At 40.6% G+C, this 27,975-nt stretch overlaps 4 protein-coding genes across 6 annotated transcripts; 2 read left to right on the forward strand and 2 right to left on the reverse strand.

The window, feature by feature from the left end:
* The first annotated feature begins 2,325 nt into the window (after nucleotides 1-2,325).
* Nucleotides 2,326-6,858, forward strand: pym1 (PYM homolog 1, exon junction complex associated factor). 3 transcript variants are annotated; one of them, XM_031845267.1, is made up of 4 exons: nucleotides 2,326-2,604; nucleotides 3,487-3,555; nucleotides 3,862-3,955; nucleotides 4,343-6,858. In XM_031845267.1, the coding sequence occupies exons 1-4, from the start codon at nucleotides 2,574-2,576 to the stop codon at nucleotides 4,827-4,829; spliced, it is 681 nt and encodes a 226-aa protein (XP_031701127.1). In that variant the 5' UTR covers nucleotides 2,326-2,573; the 3' UTR covers nucleotides 4,830-6,858. The 3 variants fall into 3 exon arrangements, with proteins under 3 accessions (XP_031701127.1, XP_031701126.1, XP_031701128.1); XM_031845266.1 differs by having other exon boundaries at nucleotides 3,400-3,555; nucleotides 4,343-6,857; XM_031845268.1 differs by lacking the exon at nucleotides 3,487-3,555.
* A 439-nt stretch (nucleotides 6,859-7,297) lies between these two features.
* On the forward strand, nucleotides 7,298-11,547 carry LOC116382651 (matrix metalloproteinase-19-like). The gene is made up of 9 exons (XM_031845875.1): nucleotides 7,298-7,498; nucleotides 8,445-8,533; nucleotides 8,689-8,819; nucleotides 8,922-9,134; nucleotides 9,255-9,500; nucleotides 9,574-9,672; nucleotides 9,799-9,963; nucleotides 11,079-11,206; nucleotides 11,304-11,547. The coding sequence occupies exons 1-9, from the start codon at nucleotides 7,382-7,384 to the stop codon at nucleotides 11,541-11,543; spliced, it is 1,428 nt and encodes a 475-aa protein (XP_031701735.1). The 5' UTR covers nucleotides 7,298-7,381; the 3' UTR covers nucleotides 11,544-11,547.
* A 1,643-nt stretch (nucleotides 11,548-13,190) lies between these two features.
* On the reverse strand, nucleotides 13,191-19,151 carry LOC116382502 (transmembrane protein 198-like). The gene is made up of 5 exons (XM_031845600.1): nucleotides 19,013-19,151; nucleotides 17,038-17,337; nucleotides 14,813-15,388; nucleotides 14,559-14,686; nucleotides 13,191-13,845 (listed from the first exon to the last, which is right to left on the reverse strand). Exons 2-5 carry the CDS (start codon nucleotides 17,189-17,191, stop codon nucleotides 13,696-13,698), a joined length of 1,008 nt encoding a protein of 335 aa, XP_031701460.1. The 5' UTR covers nucleotides 17,192-17,337; nucleotides 19,013-19,151; the 3' UTR covers nucleotides 13,191-13,695.
* Nucleotides 19,152-23,616: 4,465 nt separating this feature from the next.
* On the reverse strand, nucleotides 23,617-27,910 carry igfbp6b (insulin-like growth factor binding protein 6b). Its single transcript, XM_031845215.1, has 4 exons — nucleotides 27,344-27,910; nucleotides 26,387-26,421; nucleotides 25,507-25,626; nucleotides 23,617-25,189 (listed from the first exon to the last, which is right to left on the reverse strand). The coding sequence occupies exons 1-4, from the start codon at nucleotides 27,678-27,680 to the stop codon at nucleotides 25,076-25,078; spliced, it is 606 nt and encodes a 201-aa protein (XP_031701075.1). The 5' UTR covers nucleotides 27,681-27,910; the 3' UTR covers nucleotides 23,617-25,075.
* Between the last annotated feature and the right edge of the window lie 65 nt (nucleotides 27,911-27,975).

A 27,975-nucleotide genomic window follows, 5' to 3' on the forward strand; every position in this document is an offset into this window, starting at 1 on the left:
ATATATATATATATATATATATATATATATATATATATATATATATAGATAGTGTGTATGCCATTGTGTGTGTGTGTGTGTGTGTGTGTGTGTGTGTTGACGGTATTACTGCTGGCTGTGCAACATATTGCCCCTCTGGGATAGCAGACATTACCCTCCAGTACAACAGTCTAACTTAATTGCACAAAGGGGTACATGGCTTTCTCTTTTCGTATGACTCATGAAAAACTTGGTGACAAACAACTATTTTAGTTATATTCATTAAAGTGGCCAGTTGTTTGACAGATCAGCAGCAACCATGTACCAAGGTCTCTGACAGAGAAACTGGGTTTACAGATTTCTACTTCTGTGTCTCAGGTCTCAGACACAGTCTCCAGCACTATCATCATCATCAGACTTGTATGGTACAGTTGCAGAAGATGATGGTCACAAGTTTATATCTCAGGTGCAGCTGCAAGCTCACGTTTAAGGGCCAGTGCAATAGTTGACCCCATGCAAGAAATGTTCCTTGTTTGTATATAAAGTAATGCTACCATATATTATATCATCAGAATATTATTACTCATGCATTAATGTAAAAGCATAATTCTACTGTTGTAATTGGCTGGGGTGGATATATAGGATTTCAACAAATGATAATTTTCATTGATTGATTGTTTGGTTTGTAAGAATTCTGAAAATAATGAGAAAAACCATAAAAATTACCCAGAGCCCCAAGTGACACCTCTACAATGTTTGTTTTTGTATGACGAGTATCAAAATAGTGTCAGCTGAATAATCGATTAATTGTGCCAGCAGTACTTTTATACAAACATCGAACAAAAAGTTCGGAAATTAGTGTTTGGTAGATTATTTCTCTGTTGTAACAATGCTTCTTGGCAATGAATTTTATACCGTTGGAAAGCCTGTTCATTTACCTTTCAAACGGTGCCCCATTTGTAAGGAACATGCATTTCTGGGATGAGCAGCACAGCTGAGTATGTGGGTTGCGCCCATGAAAAATTTGCCAAATCTTCTCTGCCGGTGTCGGCAACACCTGCACTGGAACCTGAACATGTGGAGGAACGTTATGTTCAGCGGTGAGTCCAGATTCTGCCTAAGGAAGTTGGATCGTATAGGGTCAAAGTGTGGAGAACGCTATGCTGATTGCTGCACCGATAGAGTAACACCTTTTGGTGGAGGCAGTGTGATGGTGTGGGGCGGCATCTCCATCACTGGAAAAACGAGGCTTGTCTTCATTGGAGGCAATCTCAATGCAGAGAGATATCGAGATGAGATTCTGCAACCAGTGGCAATCCCATTTCTCCAGTCTGGGACCGAACTCCATCCTCTAAGTCTCTAAGATGACAACGCTCGCCCCCACAGAGCAGGGTTTATCAGAGACTACCTCCAGAATTTGGGAGTAGAGAGGATGGAATGGCCTGCCAACAGTCCTGACCTCAACCCAAGTGAACACTTGTGGGACCAGCTGTTCGTGCCAGAGTGACCAACACAACCACGTTGGCTGACTTGCGACAAATCCTGCCTGAGGAGTGGAATGCCATCCCACAGCAGTGTGTGAGCAGGCTGGTGACCAGCATGAGGAGGAGGTGCCAGGCTGTTGTGGCTGTGTATGGTTCTTCCACACGCTACTGAGGCTCCTGTTTGTTAAATGAATAAATTGTAAAATTGCCAATATGTCTTGTTTCTTCCTTGTTACTTATAGACTTCAATCATCCAATCCACCAAACAACACCAAACAAGAGTCGATGGCAGAATACGCTGTTTTGGCATTGGCAGAGAAGATTTGGCAAATTTTTCATGGGCACAACCCACACACTCAGCTGTGCTGCTCATCCCAGAAATGCATGTTCCTTACAAATGGGGCACCGTTTGAAAGGTAAATAAACAGGCTTTCCAACTGTATAACATTTATTCCTAAGAAGCATTGTTACAACAGAGAAATAATCTACCAAACACTAATGTCCGAACTTTTTGTTCGATGTTTACTTGCTCGGTAGTTTAATTTACAACAAAGCATCATGTTTTACAAGCTCTTTGTGTTTTGTATGCAAAAAGCTTAATTGCAAAGTAACTAAATCTAAGAAGCACAATATTCTCCTCCGGAATATAGTAGATAGAAGTGGAAAGTAGCACGAGGAGTAAAATGCCACATTAAGTACAGTACATTCCAGGGCGATGGCCGCTTCAATGAGCAGTTACATCTTTACGTGTTAAAAACACCCGTTGACTTGTACTAACCTGGCAACCCATGATCCACGTCGTCATTTCCGAAGTTGAAGAAAAAAGGGTTCGCACGTTTTACTTCCTTTTAGCGCCCGATTACACACACACACACACACACACAGACGGACACAGTTCAGTGCTCGTTGTTTCGGAGCCTCCTCAGCTGTCCTGCGCGTCGTTTACATTGTGATAGAGGCCCGTAGAAGCTGCCATGACATATTTCACCTCAAAGGAAGCAAGAGTTGAACAAGTTGTGTTAAATCGCGTGGGATCAAAGTAAGCGAGGGGACGTTTGGTGGACACCGACCGACTGGAAGAGCGGAGCACCACGTTCACGTTACACCAAAATGGCAACCCCCTATGTCCAAGATGAGTCTGGTAAGATGCATGTGCAGACCCTCGTCTAAAACAAAACCCACTTCATTAAACAAAGCGGCTACAATCACGTCTGTATTACTACCGCCAGCATCGTAAACACTGGCGTGTTTAACGGTGTTTTTGGTTCGGACATTTTGTTTAGCAGCTAGTGCTAATGCTAGCTGAAACAGCTAGCTTGATGCTCTCCACTATCGGTAGTCGGCTAGCTATCGCGCTTCATTAGCTTAGTTGCTAATGTGAAAACGATGTGCTATATATATATGCTGCTGACAGGAACACATTTAGTTAGTTACTTGGTTATCTTTAGAGTTACAATGGTTTCAATTAAAATGGTTTCACGTGAGCTAGCTAACATTAGCTACCTAGCTATTTCTGCAGTAGTTGTCAATAACCAGTGACTTTATGTTGTGATAAAAGTAACGTTGACTCATAACTACCAAGATGTTTTATTCAAAGAACCAGTATTAACGTGACACTTTTTTTGTGTATATATGATTTTTAGAGCATACTATTGATATTTATCAATTAAGAAACATTTGATGTTTTATGTAATTTATTAAATCAGGATAATCCTATTGACATTATAAAGCTCCTATACACGGGGGCCATGCATTATATGGCAGTGTACATTGAAAACATACAAATTTCACTTAAACGAGACTAAAAACAAACTATAAAATTGAAGAATTGTCATTCCATGTTAGGACAAGTACATTCAGAGCTCAAGTGGTCCATATTCCTGTTTTTAAAATATTGCATGCCTATAAAATGATCTACTTTAAAATGTCTCTGCAGCTCACAGGAAAATCAACAAAGATGTTGAAAGCACTTTCACCAAAAACTGTGGGAGTTCTAGGAATGATGAACATAATGTGTCTGCAGGAATGGAGGTTGCTGCTAATAATAACAACCCAACATCAACCCTTGAAACTAAATGCCTGACAGACATAGGTACTTCATCACATTGATGCATACATTGTACTAAAATGCAAAAAAAATGTTTCCAGCTGTAATACACAATGCTTTGTTCCTGTGCCTAAAATGTGCTTTTTTTTTAAGGCTTTTGATAACTAAGGATTCAGAGTGTGAGACTGTAAAACAATGATGTGTGTGCAATGCATTATATTAATGTGGCAAGTTAATCAGCTGGATTGGGTTCTTGGAGCTGCACAGCTGTCCAGTTATTTTATTTATTTGACAGGGACTGTGCATATTAATCAAACACTGTTTTAAAATGTTGTACCTGTTGCTCTTCAGGGAAATTCATTGCTTCCACTCAGCGACCAGATGGAACATGGAGGAAGCCGAGGCGGGTCAAGGATGGTTATACTCCTCAGGAAGAAGTACCAGTGTAAGTGCAGCTCTTCTTTCCCTACAGTCGTACATAAAGATCATAATCTTATTGTGAAAGGGGGTGCAACAAACAGGAATGCTCTGATCAGAGGTGGGTCGTAACGAGTTATGTTTACTCCGTTACATGTACTTGAGTAACTTTTTGTGAGTAAATTGTACTTGTCAGAGTAGTTTTTAATGCAGCATACTTTTTACTCTTGCTTGAGTGCTTGTTTGTGCAAAGTAACGTTACTTTTACTCGAGTAGTAGTGTTAACTAATTTGGCTACTTCCACCACTGGCCCTAATAGATGTCGAATGGGCCGATATTCATTAGAAATGGCAAAGTGTGAAGACATTTTTATCCGTTCACCGTTTTTTTAAGCATGTGTTTCTTGCCGTTTCAGCTATGAAAACAAGTTTGTGAAGTTTTTCAAGGGAAAACCAGACCTGCCACCTGGGATGAATCCGTCCGAGGCGGCTACGCAGAAGCAAAAGATTCCCGGTTGCGGGGACGCTGAGGCGGCCGGTCTCTCAAAGTCCGCCAAGCGCAACATGAAACGCAAAGAAAAGCGAAAACAGCACGGGGACGGGGACGCGGACGTGGACTTGGTGAGCGACGCCGTCGAGAATGCGTCTATTTCAGAGAGTGGCGAGTGTTCCAACAAGACGGCGGTGCCAGTTTCTGTCTCGACTCCCGATGATTCATCGGCAGAAGCAGACGAAAAGGCCAAGAAGATCAAAAACCTGAAAAAGAAGCTGCGGCAAGTTGAGGAATTGAAGCATAAAGTGGACTCAGGGGAAATAACAGAGCCAACAAAGGATCAGTTGGAAAAACTGCTTCGGGTTCCGGCTTTACAGGATGAGTTACGGCAGCTCGAGCGTGATTCTTGAAGCAATAAAAGAAAAGCAGAGAAGAGTCGGACAGACTAAGCGTACAAATTACATACCGAGAGACGGGGAAGGGACCTTTTGCAGCTTTGTGATCATGGCTTCCATTTAAACATTATTCTACCTATTTGATATTCATCATGAACACAGGGCAGGACAGGAAGTCCTCGTAGCAGGCATCACATCTCCAGAACTGACAAGCCGGTTTTCTAGTTTCACATCTCCAGGAAACAATGTGACTCCTACTCATACACTTGTATTTGCCAGGCCACTCATCTATGAATATCTTTTAAAGAGTTCATTGTAAATTGCTTTTGTGCGTGTCTGTCCTTTTTCCATTTTGTACCTTTTCGTAGCATCAGGTATTACTTACACATACACTATTTTCTGTTAAAGAGAATATAGTTTGTTGACATTTATTTTTGTCAATGATTGGACGGCCTCTTGTAGTTGCACTAATGTTGCGCCACTGTCTACACAGTCATTACATTAAAGCTACATGCTGCGTAACATGTTTATCTCATATTGTTTTTAGCGGTGGAGTGAACAGCAACTTTATTTTAGAAGGCAGGATGTAAAACAAATCTATATTTTGGATCTTTTGGAAACAAGTTCTACACTTGGGATAATGTTGGGGATATTGTATATTTTTCCTGTTGTCAACAAATCCAATAATGAGTTATTACTTCATTGATCCTACCAACCAGTATTGTCTCTGTAGCCAAAGCCTGGTCGAGGTTATTCCTCTGTGCCATAGAGCTCCATTGTTATAACTAAAAAATGAATAAAAATGCAATAAAGTACATCGATGAGCCACACTGTTGCACTTGATGACATGTTCCTTTATTGTGATGAACATGGACACTGTAGTTACTTTGAGTTGATCCCACATACACCGTCCTACTTCCGTAAATACTTTAACTAGAACATCAAATGTGTATTAATCCGCGTCTGAAGATGGTCTCCAATAAATACACTAACTCTTAAAGCTACAGTGCCCAGCTGTTTTAGCAGTGATGTGACCAATGTGACCCGTTATTAGGTATGTACACTTTCAGTAAGAACAAATAGACAATATGAAGACATCATAGGGTTTGTTTGTGATATTCAACAGTTTCTAAAATAGCACTTTCTATGAACTGTGAAAACTGGAGTCCATAAACTAATTTTACATCCTGATTTCATACTACAAGCTATTTGTATACAGTATATACTATACTTTTCATTAAAGTACACCACGTTCTGCAGTTGATTTACAAGAAATCAACATACAATACGTGCAGCAGTGGACTGCTTCTTTAGAGCTGGCTATTCAACTTCACATATAAAGCAAAAATGTTTTTTGAAATATGAATTTTTGGGTTTTAAATCTTTGTCTTTTTAAAATAATTTGACCCACCTCCCTTTTGTTGGTGCATTGCGTTGTGGGAGAATACCTGCCATTGAAAGTAATAATCAAGCATGTTTGTCACTTTTCCAGTGTGAACACATTACAAACGAGAAAACCTGCCTATAAGTATGCAGTTCGAACCTTACAGTTTTGTTCTGCTGAATCAATCAATAACAATCAATTGTTGAGTTTAAGTTGGCAAACGGCAGAAGGATGAGCCTGGACCCTTTTAGTTTTAAACTAAGAGATGCCCTCTATTGATGAGAAATCAGGGACTGTCCAGTGTTTTTAGCTTTAAAACTTAATCTGTGGTTAAATGAAGAAACTGTTATTTTTTCACACATGTCTGAGTCTCTTTCCCATCTGTCCACTCACTATTTATGAGCTGCATGTCTCAGTGTTGAAGGAGGCGTTCTCTGTCTCCATGCAGAGGACGAATTGTAGCGATGGTTACATGGGGGCGTCATTGTTTTCCCTTGAAGGGGTTTTCTACATAGTGAACAATATAATTAGCTGTTGTCTCATGGAGGAAGTGTGGTGAGTTGTTTTCCTCATAGAGCTGCAACCATGAAGTGAAAAATGTCAAGATTTATGTGGAATATTGGACATGTTTCACAGACATAAAGCTGTATTTCTGGTACATCCGTCACACTCTGTCGTCTGGAAAATAATTTACCGTTCAAGTATTTCAACTTAATTAAATAGTTACCAAGAAAGTGGGATTTTCTTTCACCACCGTGACATAAGTGGTTGTAAGTAATTACCTTCCATAGATAGTGGGTAGATAATCCCCTTTTTAGAGTTAATACTTACGTATATTTGCTTCCTTTGACGTAAACAAAATTACTCTGAAGTTATTTTCAAACACAAATGCCTCTAAATGACGGTGTAAGAAGGCGTGATCATGTCTGAAATATGTATTGGTTTCTGTGTTCCAGACATCACATTCCTTTTTAAAGGTTATGTGGCTTTGAGGCAGTTCCCAAACAGACAATTGGCAGTATAAAAACTGAATCCCGAAATGAAACACCAGCTTCAGCTCTGACACAGGGAGGACTGATCCTCAGAGGATGGGCGTAGATCCAGAAGCTGCAGTCTTCTACGATGCTTAGACAGACCCACAACTTGTGTATCTGTTGAAAAAGGTTTTATTTGACCGAGAGGGATGAAAAAAGACCCAAACTGGAAAATGGAATATAGGCTGGAGTTAATGGTGCTCCTGGTTCTGCTGACGACAGCTTCATCCGTCGCCCTCAGCAGAGGAGAATTTACAGAAGCGGTGGTAAGGAGACGCAGAACAGTTGAAATGCTGAAAAGTTTATTCTACAAAAAATAAAAATCAATTGCCTAGTATTTCTTGGAAGCAGTACATATTTCCATGATTTTGCAGTTTAAAGATGCCTATAATACTGACAGTGATAATAGAATATTATAGTTAAATTATATTGTGCAATCTAAATTAAACTGCCTATTCTGCTGTATTTTATTTTTTTTACAAAAAGATTACGAAATGTTTTCAGTTGTAAAACATTCAAATCCTTGTGACGTTACTTTATATTTATTCAACTCAATTATTTTGGGGAGAACTGCCCCTTTAAAAGTAAAATTTGTAATGCTGCACTTGGAGTATATTTTTGTGGTATTGGTAGTATATAAACATATATATACAAACAAATAAGTTGTATTGCTGTAGATTTAACCAGCATTATAAAGTAGTTACAATAAGCTCCACCAGTTACACCATTAATGTACTGCTTACATGTAAAACACATGACATAATACTAATGTATACACCATCCTGCTGGTAATACTAAATAATACAACAATAACACTATAATAACTAATATAATAATATGACAAGATTCAGTTTTTACATGCTGCTAATACTTACTGGTACTTTTACTTTTTTTTTTTACTTTTACAGTTCAACCAAAAATAAATATTTTTCCTCTTACCTGTAGTCATATTTATCAATCTAGATTGTTTTGGAAACATCGGCCATAGAGATGCCTTCTCTTGAATAAAAAGCACCAAAGCCGATCCGGTAACTATTTTAGTTCCTATAACACTACACTGCTCACATTCAGGTCTGTGAATTATCTTGAGTAACCAGCTCATGATTTCTGGTAAGAGATTTTGCCGTTGAGTTTTAAAAAATGTATTTTTGACGCTTCAAGCGCTAAATATATACATATCCCGCCACTATTACAATTATTATCTGTCTTCAGGTGTATTTAAGGAAGTATGGCTATCTGCACACCCCACTGGACAGTAAAGGCCAAAACCATCCACCTGATAAGATAGTGGAAGCTCTGAGGTGACCATATTTCTTCCATTTTAACAATTTATGAAAGTGGCTCAACATGTTTCCCTCTGTTGTTGTTGTTGTTGTTGTTGTTGTTGTTGTTGTTGTTGTTGTTGTTTTTTACCTAATCCCAGATTTGTTCATTATTTATTTTCCTTGAATGTCAGAATCTTTCAGAAAGTGACAAACCTGCAAATATCAGGAAAACTAGATTTAGCCACTCTGGCGATGATGAAAAAACCTCGGTGTGGACTGGAAGACTCTTTCAATGACAAATCTCTTCAGTATCGAGTCATGGGTGGGTAACTGCATTCATGTTACACATTCAGATTCTGATTGTTACTACACAGTGCTTTATAAATGTGTGTAAAAAGAGACCTAAATGTTTCCTGATTGACAGGTTACTGGCGGAAGAAGATGCTGACCTACCGCATCTATAGTTACACCCCTGACTTGGGTCAGGGAAAGACCCGTTTGTCCATCAAAAGTGCATTTAAGTACTGGAGCGACGTGTCACCTTTAAGGTTCAAGGAGCTGCAGCGAGGAAGAGCAGACATCAAAATCTCCTTTCACAGAAGAGACAGGACGTGTCCAGTTCCCTTTGACGGACGAGGTAGGAGCACTGGATCTCTCAAAGAAACGTTTTGGGATCTCAGTGCTTTCACGCTCGTTAAATCGATGAACTTTCCCTGTAAGGTGACAATAGTTTGAAGAATTCTTACTTTATCTTTAGGTCATGTTTTAGCCCACGCTGATGCCCCTGAGTCAGGCATTGTGCATTTTGACGAGGATGAAGTGTGGACAGAGGGGAAGACCTCCGGTTCCAACCTGAGGATCGTTGCAGCCCACGAGATTGGCCACGCTCTTGGCCTGGGCCACTCACAACACTACAGCGCACTGATGGGACCTGTTTACAACGGATACAGCTCAGACTTCAAGCTACATGCGGATGACATTCGAGGGATCCAGGCTTTATACGGTAATAGAGTCACAGCGTCAGAGTGAGTGTGATCTTTAAAGTACATGTAATGTGCAGTGTTGTTCCTTTTCAGGAAAGCCAGAGAAAACCCCTTCGTCCAGAAAGCCAAGTCCGTTGGTGCCAGGTGTTATTCCGGATCCTTGCAAGGCCGCTGTGGATGCAGTAATGTTGGGTACATAGACTTTGATGCTGTCACACTGCACTCAAATTTAGTAAAAACAACATTAAACATGTCTCTGTACTTTGTTTAAGAACAGATATGTGTTTAAATCTACTTACAGCTGTTTTGTCCCTGCAGGTCCTCTACAAAAGACGTATGTCTTCAGTGGTCGGTACGTGTGGACGGTGTCCAGCTCTGGCTACAACACTCCCGTCCTGATCTCTGCGCTGTGGAAGGAGCTGCCAGGGAGCCTAAATGCAGCTGTTCAGTCTCAGCGGACCGGCAAGTCCTATCTTCTGAAAGGTGGATTTATTTCATAGTTAAAAAAAAAAAAGAGTAGGAGCTGTGTCCGCATTCTCGGCAATAAGTCAGACACGTTCCCGGTGGGTGTTGGCCTCCGCCAGGGCTTCCCTTTGTCACCGGTCCTGTTTGTGATTTTCATGGACAGGATATCTAGGCGCAGCCTCGGGGCGGAGAACGTCAGTCTCGGGGGTCTCGGGATCGCTTCTCTGCTGTTTGCAGATGATGTGGTCCTGTTAGCCTCCTCGGATCGTGACCTCCAGCATTCACTGGGGCGGTTTGCAGCCGAGTGTGAAGCGGCGGGGATGAGAGTTAGCACCTCCAAATCTGAGGCTATGGTTCTCTGCCGGAAACCGGTGGATTGCTCCCTCCAGGTGGGGACGGAGTGCCTACCTCAAGCGAAGGAGTTCAAGTATCTCGGGGTCTTGTTCACGAGTGAGGGTAAGATGGAGCGGGAGATCGACAGGCGGATCGGTGCGGCTGCAGCAGTAAAGCAGGCGCTGCACCGGACCGTCTTGGTGAAGAGGGAGCTGAGCCGGAAGGCAAAGCTCTCAATTTACCACTCGGCCTACGTTCCTACCCTCACCTATGGTCACGAACTCTGGGTCGTGACCGAAAGGACAAGGTCGCGGCTACAAGCGGCCGAAATGAGCTTCCTCCGTAGGGTGGCCGGGCTCAGCCTTAGAGATAGGGTAAGGAGCTCGGTCATCAGGAGGGAGCTTGGAGTAGAGCCGCTACTCCTTCGCGTCGAAAGGAGTCAGCTGAGGTGGTTCGGGCATCTAATTAGGATGCCTCCTGGACGCCTCCCACTGGAGGTTTTCCAGGCACGTCCAACTGGGAAGAGACCCCGGGGAAGACCCAGAACACGCTGGAGGGATTACATCTCCCAGCTGGCCTGGGAACGCCTCGGGATCCCCCAGAATGAGCTGGAACATGTTGCCGGTGAGAGGGAGGTCTGGGTCGGCCTGCTTGACCTGCTGCCACCGCGACCCGACCCCGGATAAGCGGTGGAAAATGGATGGATGGATGGAAAAAAAAAAGAGGCTCACCAGAGTGTAACATTTGAAAATTACAGTGTTGAAAGAATAGCTTTCTTGTCTCCACATGTTCTCTCACAGAGGACAAAGTATGGAGATACTCAGGTTTCAAACTTGACCGCGGCTTCCCCAGACGCTTGGCCAACATCCCTGCTAATATTGACTCAGCTTTTTACTTCAATAAGAGCAAAAAACTAATCTTTCTCAAAGTAAGTACAAAACACAACATTTCCTTCAATCTATTTTGAGACTTTTTGTTGAATGTCTCTTTCATTTCCCGTTGAATAATTGCTTTGTTTTTTTCAGGGCTCTGGATACTGGCAGTGGAATGAAATTGGCCCGACAGACTTCAGTTCATATCCCAAACCTATTGGACAACTCTTCCACGGGGCACCCACCAACACTAATGCAGCATTCACGTGGACAAACGGACATATATACTTGTTTAAAGGCACCCAGTACTATCGTGTAAACCAGCACCACAGAGCAGTGGAGAAGGCCTACCCTCTGAGCGCCGACTCACACTGGATGCACTGTGACAACTGAGCCACCAGAGGCCACCAGGGATCCAGCACAAACGTTTACCTGCACAATGATTCAGTATAAAAACAGAGAAAGATGATTATTTATTTGGGCCCCTTGTGTGAGGAGCTTTAGTGACAGAGTCTGCATGAAATCAACAACAGAATATATATTTGCATGTTCTGCTGTTTCTTTTTTTGTTGATATTACTATTTTAGAAGAAGCTATTAACATACATGCAGTGGAATAAGCTGAGACTTGTGATTGGACATTGTTATCCACTAATTAGGCATCTGTATATGTAATATTCCTGAAATAATCCTGAAACTAGTACTACATAGTATTCTATCTGTAGGCCTTTTTTTCTCAGCAGACATTTTGACTTATAGTGGGGAAAAAAATGTAAATCTTTGTCTTGTTTTACATATTTAACATTCTTACATTTATTTGAGTATGAATTGTAGATAATTGCCAGGTGTTACGGTAATAATATTGCTGGATGTGCTGTACAATTTTTTTGCATATTTATTATGTTGTTTTTATTAATTGTTTAAGAAATAAGAAAGATTTTAGGATGCATTTTTGACATCTGGCCAGGGAAAACAGACGGAAATTAGCCATTTCGGCAAATTCACAGTTCTTTTCAATAAAATAATCAAATAAAAATAAATACTTGTTTCACTTCTATCCAACGCCAAAGTAAGTGAAAACAGCTGTGTGACTGTGCAAGGCCTTTAAATAATGTTTGTAGCTTAAAAGTGAGAATTATTAAAAGATGAAATAACACCTTCTCTGTCCTAATTCAAAATGTAATTCACAAATAATTAACACGCACCATGGATTTCCTGCCGTAGCTGTACTTGGTGACCATAGACTGTATGATGTATGGATACTCTGTGCTGTGACGTCAGCCATATGTTTCTGAAGAGTTGTGAAGCTCAAAGTGGGCGGTTCCGGCTGTCGCCATCTTGGCACTGACAACACAGCCTAACTCTGGCTAATCCAAAAATGGGACACAGATGGATCGTCGTTGGAGTCTGAGGCGGGCGCGGGTGATGCAGCAGAGGAGACAGCTAGCGGCCCGAGACGGCACCCACCTGTCACTCAAAGCAGCCACGCCCTCAATTATGCCTAACTTTAGGCCTTGATATCATTTAAATGGGTGAGTTATATAGAAATTCACCCCTCTGTACAGTTGTCATGATGGGATGTTAGTTAAAGAGACCAAAACCACTTTTTGTAGCAGGTTTATTTCTGCTGTGAAGTTTGGCTTTTTGACATGGGGGTCTATAGACTGCTGCGGGGATGACGTGTTTTTGTAGGCCAACCCTAGAAGTTACACTGGTTCCCTCAATAAAGAGCCAATTGGATTACTTACACGTTGGCTTCATTTTTCATCACCAGTAGTAAGAGCAGTTGCTTATGCAGCTAATGTTAGCTTATGTTAGCAAACGGTATTGTTGAGTAACTGACATTATGGACTCTTCTCTACTTTTGCACAATGTTTTTTGTGATTTGGCATTAACCATTATCCCATAGGCTAATTGCCAATTTTGGCCACAGTGGATGTTTTGTTGTTGTTGTTTTGTTTCTTACATATTTTTCGCTTTAACAGACATTTATTTAAGACAATACACCAAAGCAGCAAACAATCAACCTGTCCCATTCCTGTCAAATCACTAGTTTATTGGTTGTTTGTCCGAACATTCCCCACTTTTCGGATGTATCTACTAAATTTAATTGCATACATGAATTAGTTGTTTATAACTGTAATACTTTAACTTCAATTTACAACACAACCGTATCTAGAGACATGGTACATAGTATTTGGAGAATTAAAAAGTATTATTCCATCATGTGAAAGAAAACAGCTCAACTGTAAAACACAAAGTTTCGGTGAGATAAAACTATTTAAAGGAAGCGATGATGACGAGTCTGATGACTGTGCATGTTGTGTTGTCATCATTCTGGGGATGATCTCCGAGGATCTGAAATCTCACCGTGCGCATCTCGAGGATTATCTGAAGAAGCCGGTTAAAGTGGATTAACACTGGTAGTCGAAAACAGGTTGAATTGTTTTTGTATTAAGTGCAGATTTCAAAGAAATCTTTGATCTATCGGCGTAACACGTAATGGATTCATCAGATAGGTCACAAACATCCGATGCTGTGTTTCTTCAGACTGTATAGGCAGGCGAGGCAGCAGTCAAAGGCACCATTGAGCCCGTCTCAAAGTCAAAGTCAATTAGAGTATGTCTGACGGCGCTGACGCTGCTGCTGGAGGAGCCTGTTTCCACCTGGCGCTCCTGAAGGCTCTGGAGATAACTCTGAAAGCCAGACAGGAAAATGACATGTTGATATTGTACTGACCTTTTTCCTCATGCAATCAGAAGAAACTGAGAACATTTTACCTCATGCAAGAACATTTTCGTATTCTTATCTTTCTCTTACTTTTTTTTGGGCTTGTACGAGTGTGCCACTTTAGATTTAGCAAACGCTCCTAACATCAGATAACTGACCCGTATAAACATGATGAATGCCACCTGTGCGTAAATAAGTATATGTGTTCATGAGAATTGTAAAGCAGCATAATTAACGCTCCAATAATACCATATAAGGCTATGTATCTGGCCACATATGTCTCAAATTTAAGTCCTGCTTTCAGAGATCCATGAAGGAAAATACATAATTTTTAACAGTGTCAGAAGCAGATTTAAGGTACCTGCCAAAGCTGAGAAATGGGGGAAAATAACGAGTTTTTCAAACTCAAAATTGCTTCAAAGTACTGAAATATACAATCCATTGGTGAAAAATGTATGCTTGAATAACAGCAGACTAATTGTACATGACTCCTACCACAGGTCTTGACCACTAAATTGTGTTCGTACCCAAGAGACAATCCAAAATAGGAGAAAATTGGTGAGTGCAGCAAGTTTTCCTAAATCACTCGTACAAGCCACTTTACAACAAATCTGTTTGCGCGTGTGATCCTTGCATGAGGCCCATTGATGAATGATTAATTTGAATCTCAGTCACTTACTGGCGCCAGGACGTCCCCAGCGTAGCGTTTCAGCGGTGGAGGCCTGCGCCGACGATGTGGTTGAGGTCTTCTCCTTAACTCTTTATATCTGTGCTTCTTCACATGTTTCTTGTGTTTTTTGTATGCAGCTGGAAAGCATCCAAATGGGAGTAAAGGAAAGGAATATTTAACATCACAGGAGGAGGTTTTGAGCTCATATTCAACATAAAAACAGCTTTGAATGCAACATTAATTGCAGATTGAATTAAACTCACCATCTGTGTGTGATACTCCTTTGGCAGTAAAACCCCACTGCACCAACACACCCATCAGACCCATAACAGGCCAGATCCCAGCAATCGCCCAGTTAAACCAGCAGAGTGGACTTGGGGCAACTTGGCAAAACACATCATACACCTGATCTGGCAGCGTAAACGTCCCCACCAGGTAATCCACACACAGCATCACGGCGGAGGCACCGAACACAGATGTGTAGATGATGGTGAACAGTTTCTGCCACTTCAGAGTGAAGAGAGCAGCGGAGATGCTGGCAGCCAGCACAACAGTGAGAGGCACCCACGCTGGAGTAAGGCTGTGAAACTGTCCGATGACCACCAGGATGGCGAGGGAGAGCAGGCTCCCCAGCTGCAGCCCGCTGAGGAGGAGTCCCATTGTGGACACCAGCATGGTCATCAGCCCACAGAGCACACCCACGCCCAGGCCGATCCCTGCCTTCGTCTCTGGCCCCAAATGGGCGCCCAACACGGGCTCCTTGTGGTACAACAAGGGAATGGTTGTCGCGCCAAACATGAAGCCAGAGAAGAACATGACCATCTTGAAGCAGCGGTATCCTGAAAAGTGGAATAAAAACAAGGTTGACTTTAAAAACAAGTGCTCTACCAAACAGTGGCAAACTGACTTGTTCTCCAACGCAGTCGGGCCAATCATAGCGTAGCATCAGCCAGCTCTGACAACTAACCGGCTCATTTCCATAAACTGAACTCTCGCAATCGTTTCAGTTCATCTTCATTTTCACGCTGTTTTTTTATTTCGTCACACTGGACCTTTAATTCTTGCTGTTTAACAGAAAATATTCACTTCACTTCATAGTAGAAAACACTATCAACAGCCCTCAAAATAAAGCCACTTCATATCAGCACAAGTTTCAATGCTTACTATAAGCGTACTGAACACTGAATCAATGTAATGCAATATTACTGTAGTTTACTGTATTTTAATTAATCTATAAGTGATTGAAATACCTAAGGTTGGGTGTCATCAATAATAATCATTATGTATTGTGTGAATGTCAGCCTTTAGACTATAATCTATATTTACCATATTCAATGAAATAAATGACTCTAGATCATTTAACACACTGACTTATGCACACATCAAATATTTTTCTGTTAAAGCTAATTGCATATTCTTTGAGGGAATTAACATGCAAACACAAATTTTATGAGAAGCCGTTACGTTTTAACATAATTATTTGATAATGAGTGTTTCATTTTAACCACAATGATTAAAAATCCTGTGATAAACATAACAGTGTCGGGATGTTTATGTATGTTGTAATATAGCATTTTGCATCTTGCTGGTTGTAACTCTCTTGTGACAATTGAGCCAAAGAAATTTTAAAACAGAAGCTGAGAGACAAAAGTACAGCCTGCTTTTAGTTTGGATAATGCTTTTGCTTACAACTTGTAGTGTTGGTTGTATTGATTGTGAATGTCCCCGCTGGTCTACATGGAAATGCTCCAACATTGAGGAACAGTGAATTTGTTCCAGTATTCATGTCCAGCTCTGTCATCTATCATTCATATTTTTAACGGGAAGAACATCAGTTCTCAGAGCTCTGACATCAGGCTCCTGCCTTCGCCTACACTGAGCCTTTTTCTCCAAATGATTAATTATTTACAGTCATAAAAGTCCTTACAGGCAACACTGTGATAGTAACTGGGAACACAGACTTTGGCAGCATGTGTGTTTACATAAGTATCACATGTTTTAGGTCCATAGGACACCCTTCTCCTAATCAGTTTGTGTTTGTTGGATTTGTGTTCACTTATTTTCTCAGTGAAAACAGAGAAAGCTATGTTGAACTCCTTTCTTCATATTGTTTTTTTTTGGTAGTAGTGGGGGTTAAATCTCATTCACAGCGTTATTAACGTTCAGAGTTACAAACTGCCCTTTTCTGGAACAAAAAAATAGTACAACATCAGAACCAGCACTGTGAAACCAGTGAGATGTCGAACAGTGCAACAGGTGGCACTTTAACAGTGCTGCCTGACAAATTCAGACAGAGGACGACCCATCTGTCTCCTCCAGCTTTGTGCTTATCCACCTTAAAACCCTGGCAGCTTTCAGACACCTGCAGGTTTAAGCCACCGGGTGAGCTAATAAAGCATTTAGAGTACGAACACGGATTTTAAGTGGCCAATGCTTTCTGCTATACTTTGTGCACATTCACATCTAACATCAGTTCATGAATACATACCGAAAAAGGTGAAGATGAGGCCGAATGAAAGGCAAACAGAGCAGACAACAGATGAGATGATTTCATACTTGATATTAATCTCAAGCATACATATGTTCACCTCAACCAGGCCAGCTCCTGGGTCCTGATTAATATTGAGTGAAGTGACAGCCATCTTGAAGGATTATTACTTCTACTGCTTTGTGCAGGTTGTTCTTTGTTCATTGAAGGAGGGAAACCAGAACATCCTGCATGTGGCATTCAGGGAAAGAGGAAGCTCCTGAATGAAGAACTTGTGCTGAACTGCTTCCTGTTGTGCACCTGCAAAGAGAGGAGAGTGTTTTTCAAGCTTCCATGGCAACATTGAGTCAGCTCTTTTCCGTTTATTTTCCAGGTTGCTAACTTGAGAGTTATTAATCTTCAAGTCTTATGAACATCCTGGGGGAGTAATCCTTCACAATATTGCTGTTATTCAATTTGAGTTATTAAATGTGAGAGGACATTGCTCTTTCTCATGTACCAATTTCCTGTTCAGGAACCAGAGAAGGAAACCGGGGATCCCCTCTGAGTTTAAGGCCAATCTGTCCTGGTTCTTTTGAAAAGAACGGGATGCAGATGAGGAAATGACCTTGTGACTTGATGCCATCGTCATACAGGTTTATTGTTCGAAGCATGTGGTTAGGTACTTGTTTACTGAACAAAATAACTAAAACAAAATAGCTCAACTATAACGCAACATGTTCTAACACCCAATAAAGAAAATAATTCTTGGAAGAAGTATTCATATCTACCAGCAACTTTTATCTGCATGTGCAAAGTTAACTGGACACCAAAGTTATGAAATAAGTGGAGTAAAAAGTACAATATTTGCCTCCCAATTGTAGTGGAATAGAAGTATAAAGTAGCAGAAAATGGAAATACGTTAAGTACTTCAAAATGGTGAAGCACAAATACTTAAGTAAATGCACTTAGTTACTTTACACCACTGGTAACCGCTTTGCATCAATTATAATTCATTTTTGAACTGAAGGAGACTAACAACTCACTGTGTAATGTTGTAAATCATGTGTACAGACTGCTCTTATGTTAGCGGCTGTCTATCTACAGTGTTTAATACTGTAAGGACCTTATCAGCTGTTCCGGCAGATCTCCCGGCAAGCAAATGGAATTAGAGGAGCTTTAGCAGGTGAGTAATCCTCCTGTTTGTTTATTTCAACTCTGGGTCCTCTCGTAAAGGTGAGTGTTGTTGTGGAAAATATTCCTATACCCGCTTTGCGTGAGTCTTTTAATGCTGAAATACATAATAACAAAAACCAGGTTGTCTTTTCCAGTATTTATTCTCTGCGCAGAGAAGGTTCAATCATCACAACAGAATGCGTGCAGCCTCAGTGAGGAAGAACCCAGAAAAAAGTGAACAAGCTTTCTTTATACAGAATGAGCAAAGGTGGGGGCCGATGGCCAATGTTACAGATATTTCGGTCTCAGACTTTTGGCCTCAGACTGATAGGAACAACATTCAAAAACAAAAGGCCAGCAACCAAAACAAGCGGCCCAAAGGCCTTGGCATAGAACATTCTCATACAACACAGTTAGTTATCTATGTGAACAGGCAAGGGAGAACTCGGTGAAGTTCAACAAAGTTCAGAGCAAAATTACTTATGCATGAATACAATATACTGAGTATAAATATATACTACCTAAGTAGAAATATATACTGGTAAAAAATTACCATTACAGTGTGACACGACAAAACACTTGCACTTTCTAACAGGTTCCTGGTAAAACTATTGACTTCTCTCTGGAGGATGAAAAACTATTGAAATAATTCCTTTTTTATTGCTTTGACAGGTTTTTGTTATATTCTACTTTATTAAAAGTGTTATATTTACAACAAGACCAAATAATGTTTAACAAATTATGTGGGAAAAAAATGAAAGCTGACCAATCTCTCTAACATAAAAGCATGAAATGAAGAAACAATACTTCAGTGGCCTACCTGGATTGAGGCATATCTTCACAGAGTAAATGTGAGCTTCAGCAGAGAGTTCAGTGGTAGTTTGTCAATTCATGTAAACCCAACATGGAGCGAGCTGTCAGGAGTCTGTGCTGGTCCCTCTGTGAGCTGTGGGTGAGCCTCCGCGTTCGACCTGCGGTCATGTGAACAGCTGACACCTTACTAAGAGGGAGACCATCTGCTCCCAGCGACAGTGGGCGGCTGCTTCCAAGTCCAAGGCCTCGCTGACCATGATCCTAGTGGAGCCTCGTTGCGTCATCACGTCAGAGCTTTAAGTCATTTCATGTGGAACTTTTAATTAAGGTTAAAATAGGCTTGAGGGAAAGGGGTGTTGTTTTGACCCCTAAAATGTTTTTTTTCTTCCGGGATATTCCTAAAGAATCTCATTTATTCCCCTTGTTATTGGTTAGTTTTTACTAGAACATTAATGTGCATGGTCTGTGAAGAATAACAAACTATTCTTTACAGTGTCATTCCATCTCCTTCTGTATGAATTCATGTCCCATTAATGCACATTAATAACTTTGCTTCTTCCCCGGAGTCTTTGTGCTTTCTCTCCCCACAGGTTTCCATGGATCGTGGTTGTATCTGAACTGTGGTCATGCCTGACACCCACTGCTTATATCATTATTGTTATCATTAGTCACATTTATATTACAGATACCAATGCTGCTTTTGTTGTCATTATTGTTTTGCTGTCTCCACTGCTGCTGTTATTATTATTAGTAGTCGTTATTTTTTCGACTATTATTCTGCTTATTACTCTGATTATATGAATAATTTTCGCCTAATTTGACCAAATGCCCGCTTATATATACTATATATATATATATGGTATATATATGGTATTCTAGAAGCCCGTCGGTCATTGTTGCTTGTTGAGCAAAGTTGGAGAGGTTTTAGTGGAGGCCTGTTAAGGTGGAATCCTCAAAAGACATCTCTCAGTAACTGTAAAACTAATTTAATTTAATGTACATGTAACTATAGGTATCAGTTCCATCTAAATATGTTGTCTATTTTGAAAAGGCAATCAATCAGACCCCTATACATGTTCCCATTCAACATGTTCCCATTCAAAACTGTAAACCACTGGTTTATTTGACCAGCCCAAACTGTATTGAATGCCAATGCTTTCAGGATGGTTGCAGTACCACAATCCATCCACCAGGAAGAGACAAATACCACATTTTAACGTGAAGGCTGAGGATAGGCTGTTTGATGCTGGAGGAAGGATGAGGAAAGATGGTTGGAATTGACTCATAAATGATCCAGAGACTTTGGATTAGCCATTAGAAGCGTTGACATACTTCCTCCACCACTGATGGACAATGACTAAGTGATAATAATAGATACAGTCAATAAGCTTTGTTGGTTCAAACCATGCAAGATTATCACAACTGTGTGTGTCAGTGTCCTACTTTAGCTTGAGGACCCCAGATGTGCACTGATATATGATAACAGCAGCTTTCAATACAGATGCCAAAAGCGTCTCTTTAACATCTAGGGGGCAGTAAGATCCTAAAACAAAGTCACAGCATCATGCTTTGAGGTACCTACATATAGACGTTTTATATGACCCAGTATTGTATTAGCTTTGTCATTAAAGAGGCATTTCAGCAATGTTGTATGACATTTCCATAAAGTTGTTGGACCTGTGAGATAGATTAAAACAAGTTAAAATGAAGTGCAGCAGAGTTTGAGATATCCAGAGTTTTAGTCCTTGATATGGACCCACATCTTTCAAACTCAAAATCTGGAGTTTGTAACTCAGACTTTCCACTTACTCTCTTCATACTTTCTTCTACTTCACATTTCACAGTGATGTGTGCATAATGACAAATAATTAATTAATGTTACGTATCATTTTGAGATAAGAAATTAAAGATGAATTTAACACCAGGTTGAAAAGCAGAGTTTCAAGTTTGTATCATAGTTGGGTGTGGACAGAAGTATTGCACCTGTAACCACATCTAACAGTGATGTCACAAGGTCCTAGAGTACACACTGTAGCAAGGTGAAAAGTTAAACCACTGGAGGTCAGCAAAAACAAGATTTTAAAGGGGTGTTCAGTTCTATTTCCGAGTTTTCTATTTGAATGTATGGAAATATGGTTTTAGCTTGTATTCCAACTTGAAGGCCTTTTGTTGTTCTATTGTAAAAGTTCCATTTTTCCCATAAGCTATGAACGCATCACTGTTTCTCTTCTGTATATGCATTTTCTCTATGTGAAAAGCTCTTTTTTGCCCTTGTTTTTGGCTAAATATATCAATAAAGTATTGTGAAATAATGAGAACGCCCTTCATGAAGACAACATTAGTGCAGGATCTTTGGTTTTGACTCTCTCTAAAGTATATGTTAAAGAAATATTTGGAAGAAAGAAGAAGATTTTCTACCAAATATCAGCTTTAACATCTGAATATTTTCTAAACTTTGTCCTGGATAATTGCGTTACTCCAATCTATCTGCAGTGTCCAAGACTCTTGATTGAAATATTTGATTTTGAAATAGAAATGCTCTTGTGTCTTTACTTACATCATCATTTTACAATTCCATTCAGAACAGCATGTGGATACATTTTGCTTGACAGACATATCACTGGCTGCATCATGCTCAATGCACAGAAAATAATCTCCAAGAATAGCAAACCACACTAGATAGAGAAGTAGGGCGTGTGGTGGTGTGATTCTACAAAGGATCATCCTCCTTCATTTTCTGCAAGGACTTCATTTCATATTACGCTTTGACAAATGGGATATTCTATGCTGTTACCTTGGAAACAGGCATGTATCTGGTCCCTGTGGTGCGAAGCAGCTGAAAAATCTTTCTTTATGTGCATTGTAATGGCAGAAAAAGCAGCATGACTCTAATGTGCACTAATGTGTAATTTCTGTTTGACTGCAGAGGGGATTCTCAGTGGATACGAGCAGAAAGCCTCAAACTGAATCAGTAAAACACAGTTACCTGTTCATGTGCTGGTGAGGATTCAGAGGAGCCCTCAGCAGCACCCAGGGATTCAGCGGTGACTGTGCAGAAGTCTGAACGGGTTACACAACCGATGTAGTATCACTTCATCACCTTCGTCACTATTGGTGCCAGCCTAGCAGAATTATCGAGCACAACTTCTCCTTATAAATGTTTACGATCGCTGAGGCCTTGTTGCTGATTGCTCACTGCGGATTATAGACCAAAGAAATGCCCCCTCGAGTTGTCTTCCTCCTGCAGGGATCCACTGGGGGCAGACCTAGCAATTTTAGATGTTGTATATGTAAAACTGTGAAATTTGGTCTCTCTGTTAATTTATTTCATTGTTGCATAAACAGTATTGGCTCCCCTGATGTTTTGACGATTTGTTAGTGTCATCAACTTAAGTTTTAGATATGATATCTCAACAACTATGAGATGGATTGCTTTAAATTCACTGGGGATCCCTTAAAATCTTCCTTTAGTGCCATTGTAAAGGTAAAATGTGGTTTTGAATGAAATGTATTGGCAACTCTTTGAATACCATGACATTTGGTTCAGAAATTGTTGATCCCCTCAGGGTTTGAATTGCAATCACTTTGATGATCCTTCATTTTTATCTTAACGCCGTCATCAAGTCAAAGTTTAGGATTGTCCATTACTTTATGACCGAATACCTGCAAAACTAATTGCATTCCCATCAGCTTCAGCTGTAGTTTGTCCTTATTGTTAATTAGCAAATGTTAACATGCTAACACACTGAACCAAGATGGTGAACACCTAAACATCCACATGTTCGCATTATCATTGTGTCATTGGTTGCATTATCTCAAAGCGCTGCTGAGCTAAAAGAATTCAATCAAAAAAATTCTAATCATACATTAGAATTTTTTTTCACGCTTAATTGTTTAATATCTGGATTGGTGGAATAACTATTTTGATCCTTTACTCAGGTAAAAGTAGCAACACAACAATGTAAAATACAAAAAATCTTGGATTCAAACTCTTAGTTATGTAACAGTACAGAAGTATTATTGCCAAAATGTAATTTAAGTATCAAAATAGTACTCATAATGCAAAGTGGGTCCTTTTATAGTTAAAGTATCCCATCTATTGTTATTATTATTACTTTACATTAATATTCAAGTAGCATTTTAATGTGGAAATTAACTATTTAATCAACCGTTTTTCAGTTTGATCTACAACTGTTTATTATGTTTTATAAGTTGATGATATGTTTATATGAAAAATATTAATCTTTAAAGTAAGTAGGAACTGTAGCTGTTAAATATAAGTAGTGGAGTATAAGGTAAATGTAGTGCAGTGGAAGAATGGTAACGTAAAGTTAATGTACAAGAACCTCAAAGTTGTACACAGTGTGTTAATGTACTTTCTACAACTGGGTTTGTGACATATTTGGGGTTATGTTGTTTGTGTCTGTGTATCTTGAAACACTCAATGAGGCTTCCCTGATTAAATAAAGGTAATAAAAAACATATCATCGTCATAATCAGGATTCTCATCTTCCTCTCCTTGTCACCGTCATCATCATATCATTCAAATCCATCATAAATACCTCAATCCCTGCCTGCATCCAGTAAAAAGAACACAACCAATAGCCGTTGTTATATTAATATATGTTTTATTCTTCTCCATTTTTATTATCATTATGTTTCATTTTCATATTTGCAAATCTTACAGGTCCTTTGTGCATGGACCTATCATCACGGCACACACACATCGGCACAACAAGATTATTCAGAAATAGATAAATTCTAATCACACTTTAATAATAGCACACAATTTCATGACTTTTGCAAGGACTAGGGAAAGACATAACAATAACAAATTGGATCATTTTTTCCTCTACTGAAATCAAAATTTGTCGTTATAATGTGCCAAAAATAAAACATAATAGTAACATGGACATTATCAATTCTCAAATAAAAAAAGCATAAATAAAAAGGAAATTAAAAACATGAGATATAACCATAAGATGTGCAGCAGTTGAATAGAGCTCTGATGAATGTGATGAGTTTTGCCATAAAGGTGCCTTTGAAGCACAACACTTCCCCTAACATGAAATAAAATAATCTCTGTCTTTAAATAAGAAACTGCTGACAATATAAAAATACATGGCATTGTACTGTAGTTCATTAAATAAACCAACAATTCATATAGAAAATATTATATTGACGTGTATAAAAATATGCCTTACAACTTTTTGAAAAGTGTAACAGCCGTAAGCTTTTTGTCTGCCACTTCAGAACACACAGTCGACCACAAAATTCCAACATATGTACAAACAATCAACTAATAAGCAGTCAGAACGCCATTTTGACAAATAAAACGAACAGAAGCATCCAGGACAATATTTGTATGACTATTTTTTTCTGACTTGACATATATATAAGATACTGTAAGATTCAAGCAGTACTTGATGGAAACACATACTCAAAAATAAATTAATAAAAAAAGAAATATTCGGTCAATTAGGTATGTTGATATCAGTGTATCTTTGGAGAGAGGGAGAGAGGACGGTGAGGGAGACACATTTTTTAAACGTTTGTGTCACATCACCTGCGTAACAGTATTTCAGCCCACTGAGATCAGAACAAACACAGGCAGTGTCAGCTATCCTAAAGTAAAAAGTAAAACAAAAATCTACCAGAAAGCCAGGACAATAGCCAGGGAATATAGAGATCATTCGGAGTAATACCGCTTGGATCACTGAGGCAGTTCACGGAGCATTAATGTGAGCATGCAGCATGTCACCAGACGATGCAGAGGACACTGCTGCAACTGTTGAACATTCAGGCAGATGTTATTATGGCTGCTGCTGGATTGTGAGAGTGTGTGTGTGTTTGTCTTGCTTCTAGAGAGGACATGAACGTTAACTGGTGTGTATTTTCCATAGGAAGTGGTTTATCCCTGCTACCTCCTGTGCAGGCAGTGTCTAGCACATGCTAAAGCCACCCCCTCTCCCTGTGCTCCTGCTCCTCCACCACCACCTCTTCCTCCTCCTCCTTCTCCTCCACCTTCTTCTCTTCCTCCAGGCTCAAAGCAATAGAACAGACTCATCCCTCACTCCCCATCGCATGGTATAGTGCCATCTTCGCTGGCACGTGAGGGCACGGGCGTGCCGAGTTCATCCACACACCAGCAGTGGCCACGCTGCATGCCCTTGGAGGAGCGGCACTGTGTGAGATTAAAAGACAGAGAGGGAGATTTTGAAAGGGAAGGAGGGCGGAGATTGAGTGGGAGAGTCGGATAGGTGGTGAGAGAGGAAGAGAGAGAAAAGGACATGTCATCATAGCGCAGTACTGATTCTCAGAGCTCAGAGCTGAGAGGCTCAGGGAGAGAGAAGTGTCATTTATTCTCAGCTCATATGGTCACAGACAAATCTCTGGATGCACCGAACAGAAAGCTGCAGTGGAGTGCAGCAAAGACACATTTTCACATCACATAAGAGCCAATAAAGTTCACATGTTTCGCGATGTTTCAGGTGACTGTACCTGCTTTTTCCTGTAGAAGCCACGAGTGTCACAGTTGGGTATATAGATGTCACGGTCAGACTGGAAGATTGTCAGCTCGAGACCCCTCAGGACACTATTGAGCAGCTTGCGGCAGGGTGCCTGAAAACACCAATGCACAGTGTGACTTCAAACATCACCAGTGGCAAAGATAGAGGACCTGTCTCCATCTAAAGAGTGGCCGTGGCGAGCTGCTATCTGCCCTCAGGTGATTGTGATGGTAGAAATCCTCTTTGATTACAGCACATGTCAAAGCATTTCACATGGTGATGCAGCATTAGAGCCAGAAGCAGTGAATATGTATATTTATATCAGATGTCACATATTGTGTAACATTATATAACCATATTGTTACACAATGCTTTGGCTTTTCAGGTCACCGAATGGTTTGTGATAGTGACTGTGGTTTTTTTGTTTAAATTTGTGAAATTAATCTGCGTCATCTTCATCAATTATGTGACCATTGTTGTTCCCGTGATGACATACATGTTAGAATGCTGCAGATCACCCAGCTCGCAAAGTGAGAAATCTGTGGCGGCAGCGGCCGACTTGAAACTTTCCTGATTCACATCATGCTCAATTAGTTCTGCCGCATAGCAGCACACACATCATGCACCATAATGCATGGCTTCAGGGCAGTGTGTGTACATGCCACTGCAACACCCCAAACAGCAGATAATCTATGGTTAGAACTCTCTATAATACAATGCAGCTCGATGTACAACCCTCTCCATCACATATGATGGGTATTAACATTATCTTGTTATATAAAATGCTTTATACATCTCCAATTTTTGATAATTTAGGTGACGCTCCATCAACATCACTTATTAAAGACTGTAAATTAAGGGCATGAACTTACTTTTTCAATGTCACCACCGTGTGAGGGATGGGGACCTGAGAGGAAACGACACATTGGCATGAGAATGTGACATTAAACCAGCTGTTAATATCAAACCACATCCAATGTCACATTTTACAACATAATCTGCGTATATGATATTTAGACTTTATTATCTATCTTTACTCAAGAAGACATTACTGAGCGGTCACTCAGATGGGATCTATATCTGAAGTGATTCATTCAATGAGGGACCTAATTTCCATCCGTATGTTTCCTTTTCAGATAGTTCATCGCAGTATCTCAGTTTGAACAGTAGATGGAGATCACTGCAATAAAAAGCAGCTTGATCAGGATGTAGGTGACACCGTGACAGTTTCACATTCATTCTAAATTCTCTACAGACAGGCTGATTTGTAGGACAGATCTTTGGCGTGCACCCTTTCATTCAGTTGGATGAAATAGATAACACTGTGCAAATCATATCAACGAAGGGATACGCATCTTCACTTATACACTGTTGCAACACCCCAAGACTGAATATAAGCTCCTTGTTTTATGTGATTTGCCATTATTTCTTATTAACAAATCACTGTGCTTTTACAATACGACTGTAATGACAAATGACATTTTTATCCCAGTGACTCCAGAGGCACTGCTGAGCAGAATTGGATGCTTGAGGTCGACATATACATCTGTGGTGCACAAATGCATCCAGGCTTAAATGTCACACACTAATTGGCCTTTCTTTTTTTTTTTTTTGGGTGAATGACACAGCATCACATGCGATTCACGGCAATTGAGGAGACACTGTAAATACAATTATACGTGGCGACTGTGCCACTGCACTTGTCTAGCCGTACCTGCAGTGTCCGTGCATGTATCTGTGTAGGTGCATGCATGTAAGTGTGCATACATGATTTCATGCACGTATGTGTGTGTGTGTGTGTGTGTGTGTGCGCATATACAGAATCTTACCTGTGGGGTGGGGCCTCTCAGTGGGACTTGTCCTGCTGTGCTTGGCGCAAATGCCCCTTCCCTGCAACAGAGCCTGGAGGGGGCTGTGCTCCCTTGGTGGAGGAACACAGCGGAGCCCCTTGGCACAGCTCAGGGTGTACACACCACAGGGCTCTCCCTGGGCCAATACTGACGTGCTGCCGGCAACATTATGGTCCCTGGGAGGCCGACCTGCCCCCAGTGGATCCCTGCAGGAGGGACAGACCTTGAAGGTGCCCAAGCGGTTTGCCCCGGTCCATGATCCGCAGTGAGCAATCAGCAACAAAACAACGGTTGTTAAGTTAGAAAGGATAGGCATTTTCTGTCCAGGTCTCAGGTTCTCCACTCTGTCACTCTCTCTCAGTTAAATTTGGCTGATGCTATTTCTGGATGTATATTTCTCCCTTACTCTCTCTCCTTTCCTCAGTCTTCTTCCCGTTTCTATACAGTGGCTTCCCTTGGTGCTTTGCCGGTTGAGTCCCCTGCAGTGCCAGAGGAGACAAATGGAGATCGAGAGAGACACAGCAGAGCACCAGCTTTTAAAGATCTGAAAGGCGGTGATAGAGAGTGAGGGAGAGAGTCAGGGAGAGAGAGAGAGAGAGAGAGAGAGAGAG

The sequence above is a fragment of the Anarrhichthys ocellatus genome, unplaced genomic scaffold (assembly GCF_004355925.1).
Source record: "Anarrhichthys ocellatus isolate YVR2014 unplaced genomic scaffold, GSC_Weel_1.0 scaffold5, whole genome shotgun sequence".
NCBI lineage: Eukaryota > Metazoa > Chordata > Actinopteri > Perciformes > Anarhichadidae > Anarrhichthys > Anarrhichthys ocellatus.